At 29.3% G+C, this 9,204-nt stretch overlaps 1 protein-coding gene across 3 annotated transcripts in view; it reads right to left on the bottom strand.

The window, feature by feature from the left end:
• LOC106472140 (casein kinase II subunit alpha) overlaps positions 1–9,204 on the bottom strand; it is a 44,392-nt gene continuing 35,188 nt past the window's right edge. For 2 of the 3 annotated variants that reach the window (XM_013932765.2, XM_013932766.2), the window contains exons 10-13: positions 6,756–6,856; positions 4,727–4,875; positions 1,293–1,367; positions 1–1,084 (exon numbers count right to left, since the gene is read on the bottom strand). In XM_013932765.2, the coding sequence (XP_013788219.1) occupies positions 981–1,084; positions 1,293–1,367; positions 4,727–4,875; positions 6,756–6,856 (429 nt within the window). In that variant the 3' untranslated portion in view covers positions 1–980. Of the gene's footprint in view, positions 1,085–1,284; positions 1,368–4,726; positions 4,876–6,755; positions 6,857–9,204 lie in introns of all 3 variants that reach the window. The other variant, XM_013932768.2, reaches the window with a different exon arrangement.

Genomic DNA, 9,204 nt, shown 5'->3' with positions numbered 1-9,204 from the left:
TAAAATTATGCAGTGACAACACTTTATTTTCCCTATCTTGTTTTATTAACAAAGTTACAATTATAAGGAGAACCTAACCAAAGTTTTTCAATAAAACACTGTTGAAGATTTTTTACTTTTCAAAACATAAAAAGTTGGCTAATACAACAGTAATTTTGCTATTTCTAAATGCATGATATCTCCCTCCATAGACAGGACGTAACATTTCTGTTTACTTTGAGTGAAGTTATTGATGACCATATAAAAGAAGAGAACAGACAAAACCTTAAATTTACTTTCCTAAATATAAGGGATAAGGAAGTAAATAAACTTCATTTCCATTAGTAACAAGCTGAAATGCAAAAATTAAAAGTGGTTGACATTACATATCTATTTTTGTTTAGTAAGTAGAAAATGTAAAAAGATAAGAGATCAGTAAAAACATGGTCTCTCTTAAATAGGTAAGAGGATCCATATACTTCCATGAAGAATTAAAACAAATATGGTTATTTCCTATCCTAGCAGCCACAATGTTTTATATAAATGGGGGATGATGATCCTATATAATACCATGTAATGACCGGTTGTTCACACAGATACATTTCAAAACTGATTATGTTTTTGAAAACATCAACTACACATTGGTGCCCTCTATTGGATTTGGCAACATTTAAATATTAAAATAGGTAAGAACCCATACATGTTTAATACATTATTTCATGCTACATCTTGCTTGTATAATGCTACAAAATTGTCTTCGATACTCTATATTACTACAGACAGTCACAAGCATTTCTCTTTAAACATCAGGCTTCTTATATGAACTGGTTAATAATAAAATTTGTTCAGACCTTATAAAACTGTTTTGACCTCACTGCATTTTATCTTCATTTAAGTTAGCCAGAATAGTGTGTACAACCTTGCCTCTATTGTATCTAAGGTCTGAAACAATCTTCTCAAAGGTGGCTCATGACAAGACAGTTATTAGTAACACTAAGGGCTTAAGACTGGGCCATAGCTGGATTTGGGAGACACGTGAGATTAGGGGAAGTGATAGGCGATGCTGGCACACCAGCGACAGTGCTTGATGTCAGCCCACTTGAAACTGTAAAAAAAAAAAAAAAAAATCATTGAAATCAGAAACTCCAAAACAAATAACATAAATGCTAATAAACAACTTACAAACTCCTCCTTGCTACTGTTTGTTTTCTTGATGTTTAAAACCATACATTCTTTAAGAATATTATTAGCTCCTGCTTCTACAAATATTACTTTCCTCATAGAAAAAGATAAAAAATTACTAACTTATATACCTGAAACTGGTGTGGGGGAATTGCTATGTCCAGTGATGTGTTCATATCGTACTTGTTGTTCTTTTACAACCGGATCTGAAATATTTAAGATAAAAGCACTGTGAACACCATTATAAAGCTCTTCCACAATCATGCCTTTGATATATTAATTCACAAGCCAATAGTAATTACAGGTTATTGAGTTAGGACATCACATACTTATCCTGATATACTACATGATGGCACATGCAACAATTACCATGATCTACATGCTAAACAGTAATCATGATCTAGTAGATGAAGTCCAATCAGTTACCATGATCTACTACATGAAGTCACATAATAGTTACTATGATCTACTACACAGAGTTACACAAGACAGAATTACATTAACCTGCTGTATGAAGTAACATGCTGTGGACTTATTAACTATCAACAGCAAATGAACATGTTCTTTCTTCTGATATAGTAAATGTGATTGGCATAGAATGTTTTTTAACCAAGGGACAACAATAGCAGTTGACAAAGCAAAAACCGTTTATTATTAACAGCAAAAATAATAAATAAAACACATTTAAAACATTATTACTTTTTATTATAATATATAATTAAAGAAAGTTTTATCTATTATAAATGAACTCCTAACTCTAAAATAATAACACAACTGTTGCATTATCCTATTCTTGTTTTTTAATTGACTTCATCTTTTTACTCTGTATTTTAACTACTCTTCTCAAAATGTTGAACATTTAGAAATTTTTGTACCTAGTACTTTACGTTGTTCAATATAGCTTGCTGATGAAATATGTACATTTTGAAAAGTTCAAAAATTAAATGTTTGTTGTTGTTGCCATCGTTCTACTGTTCATCAATAAACTTCGATGCCTGTTGAATGAATCTATTGCTAATAAAAAAGCCTAAATGCACTTTAATAACATTTAAAATCACATTTATTTAAAAATTTTCTTGTGTCAGGTATGATCCCACTTTTTTCTGTTTGATGATAACTAATCTGTGAAACCCATCTTTTATGCAGTTTTTTTGTGCTTAATCACTCTTCATTAATAATTTGAATTTACAGAAAACAAATAGTGACAAGTCTAGTCCATAGTTTGTTTCTGTGTGCGATATAAGATTATAAATAAAATCTTGTGCATTTAAAACTTTTTCTTACCCAATTTTTGAGTGACAGTGTACTCCTCTTCATGTTTTAATCTCTAATGTATGTTGAACCAGTAAGTACTGACACAAAGGCCTGAGAATTAAAACTTTGTAACCAGTGCTCAGTTATTGAATTGTAGCTTTTCTCAAACACAGTTGCACTGTTAATGCTCCCTCTATTGTACATTTATGTTTAACTTGTTTTTGTCAGCTACATTCTCAGTCTGCTACACAGATACCAACAATCAGTTAAACATTTTACTCTTGAAGTTGACAAAATTAAAAGATCAAATGTTACATTGTGACCGTGACAAAACCTTGAAAATGATAAAGCTATAAAGGAAATTAAAATATTGAATTGTGATAGTAAAACGAGAAAATTATAAGGTTATACAGTAAAAATACCACAGTGTAACAGTTAAAACAATGGAAATAATAGTGACAATGAAAAGTCAAAATACTGTATTGTGATGTGAAAAAATATGTCCTAAATATGACTGAAATAAAAACGTTTAATTTCTCAAAGTTACAAGTAACAAGCAATATACAAAAAGGACACAAAAAACATGACAAAAGTCATAACAAAATTAGTATATATATTGTACTTGGTGCAATCTAAGAAGTTAAGGCATGGTCTATGTTCTGTGCAATGAAAACAATACAACACTGCTTGTACAGTGATTGACATCCTGTTATGTATCAGGCTTACTTTTGGTTACTTACAACTTTTACTTGACATGTCTGATTTTGAGTACAGTGGAACAAGATTTTACGAACTTAGTAGGTTTTCAAAAGATGTTTATAAAATTTTGCTGAATTTGCATGAGCCTCATCAAATATTCTAGTGAAAACAATACAACACTGCTTGCACAGTGATTGTCATTGACATCTGTTATGTTTTAGGCCTACTTTTGGTTACTTACAACTTTTACTTGAGATGTCTGATTTTGAATATGATTTTAGGAACATAGCAGGTTTTCAAAAGATGTTTGTAAAATTTTGCTCAATTTGCACGAGCCTCATCAAGTGTTCCAACATTTACAGGGTTCAAGCCTACATTTTTAAATGTCTTGATAAGCTACCACAAAATACGTACATATCTTGTGTTTCTACAGATTCCTGTGTAATTCTGCTTAAGAATTATTTTCATTTTGGTAATTTTTTTTTATATAAACATATAACATTTCTATTTTTTTTTCTTAATTTCTGGTTCTTTTTCTGTGAATGTTTTTGATACAGTCAGTCACTCTTGACACAACAGTGCAGGTGTTTATTATTTCTTGGTTGTTGATCAGTGAAACTACCATTTCTGTTTTTGTTACAAACTCTTTTAGAAATTTAATGGTTGAGACCACAAGTAGTACCATTTGGACAGCCACAATAGCTTGGTCTCAGACAGCCATGATTTACTTGTTAACAATTTGTTTTACATAATGCATTTTCAGGTATTTAAATTGGATTAAAATTTATTCTGGAGTTTATATAAATTTCTTCAAAACTAGTTTTATTCTTTGTTTCTGCTGAAATTAAAAGTATTTCTTAGTAAACCTTTAATAAACATACTCAGGAAACTAAATCCAACATGGAGGATAATAAGCATTGTGTCCATAACACTGGCTTACCCAAAAATTAATTTACTGCAGCCTTACAATATTTTTCATAGCTCAACTTAGCAAAAATAATATTGTGAAAGATATGAGTGTGCTTTATCAGTACCAAAATATTACATGTGAGATAGCAAATTTAAGTTACATTAAAACACTAACTCACCTTCTAGCTGATATATTTATTTTGAGTAAATATGTATGTATTATAAAACTGACACCAGCTTCCCTAGCAGCGATGTACAGATATTATTAATGTAGTAAACATTTATCATCACAAAGTGATTTTTGAATATTGTGTTTTTTTTGTTTTTTGGAATTAGTTTTTTTCTTTTTCTGGTTCTTTTTCTTGATTCCATTATTTGAAATAATTAATATTGCTATTTATGTTTTATTGTTCATTAACATTTGTATCAAGTCCTGACCAGGCACGTGTTTATTAACTGTGTTTTTGGTAATTGCTAAATTTTATTCCAAGTGTTGTTACAGTCTTATAAGTTGTTGAACCCCCGGTTGTAGCGACGTGTTATTTTAGACCATCACACATGAATAATTTCAGGTCAATAAAAAACTTGGCCTATCTGAATAAACACAGCTGATGTGCTCTTTATTCCCAGTTTTCTTACAGTGCTCCTTTTATTTAGGTCAATAGAAAACAAGAAAATCTACATTATATTTATATAAACTTACAAAAATATGGATGTTCCATTGCTTCCCTGGCAGTTAGTCTTTCTTGATGATCATATCGTAAGAGTTTGTCCAGAAAATCCAAAGCTTCAGGACTGACCAAGTGTTGGTTTTCACTGTGAACAAACCTTTCCCATCGTTTTCTTGAATGTCTGGAGGAGACAAAATGATAAAGTTAGATATTGCAAAACATTTTTTGATAGAAATTTTTTTCGTAGTGCAAAGCTACACAATGGGCAATACGTACTCTGACTACTGTTGGGAGCCTAATCTCATATTTAGCATAGATCCACTAGGGTACGTTTAATAGAAATAAAAACCAATTAGCGATAGAGAATAAGAGCTGAAATAACCTAGGTTTGACATCTGAAGATGTATACTGTCTCTTTATACACTAAAAACTTCATATTTAAGAGGAAGAGCATATATGCAAACACTCTTACAACTGATACCTTCAGGTAATGTTATTCATAAAAACAGTACTGGTTTTAAGGCAGTAGCACCAGGTCTCAAGCTACTTTAATATTAGAAATTTCAATAATTTTACAGGAAAATAAAATTTCAAAAAATAAACCACAATAAACATTCCCCTTCAATGCAAATAAATGGTTTGTAAAAGTGAAATTCTGGATATAAAACCAGTAAGAGTTTATAACAAGTGAGTGAATATAGTTCTTATAAGTGCAATCATCAGAAATAAAAAAGAAAAGTATTCAAAGAGTACAGCATGTAGGATGTGACACTTGATTTCACACCCTACTTAAACCACCAGGAACAAATGTCACTTGTTCCGAAATTTATGGACATGACTGAGGAAAAGATGAAAAATATTTTAACAAAGTTCACAGATCCTAGAAGTAATATTCCAAATCATCACAACACAATAAATATTAGAATTCTGAAATTCACCAATAAAATTCAAATACCTAGATAAATATTATGTCTGTATGTTCAAAAGTTATCAACATAAGTAATCAATATTTTTATCTCATCATGAAATACGAGCTTTATAAAAACATTAATCACATAATTACTGAACAAGAATTTTTTCTCCTTTCTCTGCTTTACAGTAACTACATAATAAATTAAAATAGTAATCAACTGTTCTTAGAGCATCCTTCAAATCAAGGTTTAATGTTTTTCAAGCCTGAACCCCTTTAAAATAATATAAAACACTACAGAAAACATTTTATAAGTTTCTTTTAAAAATTTAATCATTTTACTTCTGTTTTAATTGGCATTTTTTGTGGCACAAATACCTATATTTTATATTTGCGTAATATAAATATATATATGCAAATTTTCTACAAATGATATACAATAGATGGGAAAATATTTTCAGTTTATCATTTTCTAAATGAACTATTTAGTATTATTATTTAAGGCCCAGATGAAAGCCTGTCAACACTGAAGTGATACATTTATGTACGTTATACATTAGTTACATGTTTTCACTGAACATTAGAGAAAAACTTTATAGATAATCAATAACTATTTGAAACTGAAAAGTGTAATTTTGATTGTACACTAAGAGATGGAACAAAGCATGATTAAAACTTCCAAGTTATTTCAAAGAATGGTTTCATAAGATACTCTGTAATGTCTCCAACTAACTTCTCAAAGAGCAGGCTACCTGGTTAGTATTTTGACTGCCTGAATATGAAGCACATTACAGAAATTCCTGATTTTATTCAACTATTAGTTTCTATAATGTAAATTTTTAAATGATATTACTATTGAAACTTTACTGTTACAGTAACATTAGTAGAGCTCACATTATTATAGGCTAGCATAAAACTGAATATGATGAGATTCTCATGTATTAATGATTTTTTTGTAGATATTACAGGAATTGTTAGAAATACACAAATCATACTTCTATTTGAAATCACAAGGCTGAAAAAAGTTTTCTACTGATTATTTAAAATTGTGTTATTTAGTTAGTCTTATACTGGTATTGTTTTCAAGAGTGAGATTATAAAATGTTGAAAAAAAATTGTGAATGTACAAAAAAAATCCAGTATAAACTTACCTTCCTAAAATATCGCTAAACCTGGGATCTAATTCTATTTGGTATTTGTCTAAGTACTCAAAGAGTTCTTCTGTACCTAATACTTTTGCTATTCGTACTAACTGAAAATAGAAACAAAATTAAAACACTTAAATATACCATTACAAGAACTTTCCTGGGATTCAATTCAATAAGCATCTTTATAGATTTTCTTTTTTTTCTAAGAATAACCCTAAGGGCATAAAATGTTCTGTTTAAGAAACTGACTGTTGATGAAGTAAGCTGATAAAGTTTGGTTATTATGTCAATCTTTTATTCTGAAATGACTTTTGGTTAAGCTAAGCAGAATGTAGCTACTGAACTGTGAAGGATTGAAAGAGAAATAGGAGTAAAATAAATTGTGGGTCAAAATATTTTGGTGGGGTCAGCATCTTAACCAAAGACTGTCACTTGGCTGAAATGATAACCACTTTTTTTTTTCACAGAATTTTAATTAATTTAATTATTACAGATATGAAATTTGAAAATTAATAAAATCAGCATAGGTTAATTTTAAAATAACATACTTTTCAGTTAGAGAATGTGAACCCACATACCAACTAAACTTTCAAACACAATCTGCATTATGAGCAAATGGCTAAAAAATAAACATATTTTATTACAAGTGCTAATCTTCTAATAACACAACCATAGCCTCTAGAAAAAACACACACACAAAAGTAATTCATCTCTTGGGGGTCACCTTAAATAAGAATAAAGAGTATCCAATAACAAAAGATAATGCAATAATTGTATCGATTGTGTGGACGTTCTTTATTGTTAATGAATACATGGAAATAACAAAATATTAAACTTTTTTGTAAACTGATGGTAAATTTGACCTTTATGTGAGAAACTGAAGTTACAACAAAAATTTACAGCTGACCTCTTCATAGAATTAAAATCCAAGAACTACAACACTGCCAAGTACTGTGAGTGTCTCGCTTTAATTAACTCTTTCCAGCTCAGGCATTCTAGGTCACACTCTGAGAAAATTTGCGATATCAAATTTTCAAAACTTATTTGTGATGTACATCTACAAACTTTCTTCAAAATAAAATTATAACAGAAATCTTAAAAAGTTTAAACTTTTCTTTCAATTCAGTTTTATTAATATTTGTTTTGGACGAAATAATTACAAAATCAGCAATTATTTAATTCTAACTGTCAATATTTAGTTTCTTTTTGGAAAATTCATTCAAGTCATGTAAATACATAACTTTCCCGCCTGTGAAGAGACAACTTGTCAAAAAAAGAAACAAAGCTGTAAATGCATAAATTCAAAACAAATTTGAAATTTACTCTTAGTGAAAACAGTTTAAGAACAGAGAATCTTTGAAGTCTGTGATGTCAAGAACTGTAAAATTCAATTACCTGCATACTTTTCATTATAATTTTCTTGTTTCTAAAGTTGTCAAAATAATAGATATATCATTTGAAACTTTGGATTATTTTCGTTTTCTCAATTGCTTGTCTACAGAACTCTCATATATTGAATAGAAATTTCCAAACTTTTTTGTTAGAATATCATGAAACCTGTATCACTCTGTGTTTGAAATAGTGTGAGTTATTAACAGTTTTGTATTGTTTGCATGCTACAGAAAAGTAATGAATTAACTTAACAGGTTTCCATGTGTGTATTTTGTTTAACTCTCTCAATATGGGCTAGGTCGATCTGAATGATCACATGACCTCTTTTATACTCGTTTAAAGTCTTTATAGATTTGATACTACTAACTTTTAATATAGTATGTATATCTTCACAAAATTTGTCAGTCTTTCAGTAAACATTATAAGTCTTTCACATACAAAACGTCATATTTTTTAGTTGAGTATTTTAAATAAACTAAAAAAAAAGAATTTGTCTGTGAATATATTGAGTATCTGTTTTGAATAGTCCGTGTGGAAAGTGATTTTCATGTTAAGATTAAAAATGCATTTCTTCATCTCAAAAATCTCCAATTTCATATGTGTATATCTCTAAAACCTCCTAAATAGATTTCAAATGTTTGTTTTCAGTAAATCTTTATCTGTTATTTTCTTTACCCTAAGTCTATGGGATCTGTCAATTTAACCAGCCTCGTAATCACCATAAAAAATTAGAAATTAAATTTAAATTATGCTTTTTTTGTTCTAGAATGACTTCAGGTTGTAACACGAAAACACAAATGTTTAGTCTAAATATTTTAAATATCATAATATTATATTGACCTTTCAGCCATGCCTGGCTAACAATACAGAAGTTACAATGATGTGATGCATGTGCACTCATAAAACTGTATCCAAAAATATAAAACTGACCTTTACAAAGTGACCTGTCTTGGCTGTTTTAGTGGACTAGTATTTTGTAAAATACAGTCACATTTCAATTACTATACATTATATATGTATATACATGAGTAATATTTACAAATAAGTTCTTAAATTTATT

The sequence above is a fragment of the Limulus polyphemus genome, unplaced genomic scaffold (genome assembly GCF_000517525.1).
Source record: "Limulus polyphemus unplaced genomic scaffold, Limulus_polyphemus-2.1.2 Scaffold5114, whole genome shotgun sequence".
NCBI lineage: Eukaryota > Metazoa > Arthropoda > Merostomata > Xiphosura > Limulidae > Limulus > Limulus polyphemus.
The sequence above is the reverse complement of the archived record's forward strand: the minus strand, read 5'-3'. Positions and strand labels throughout refer to the sequence as shown.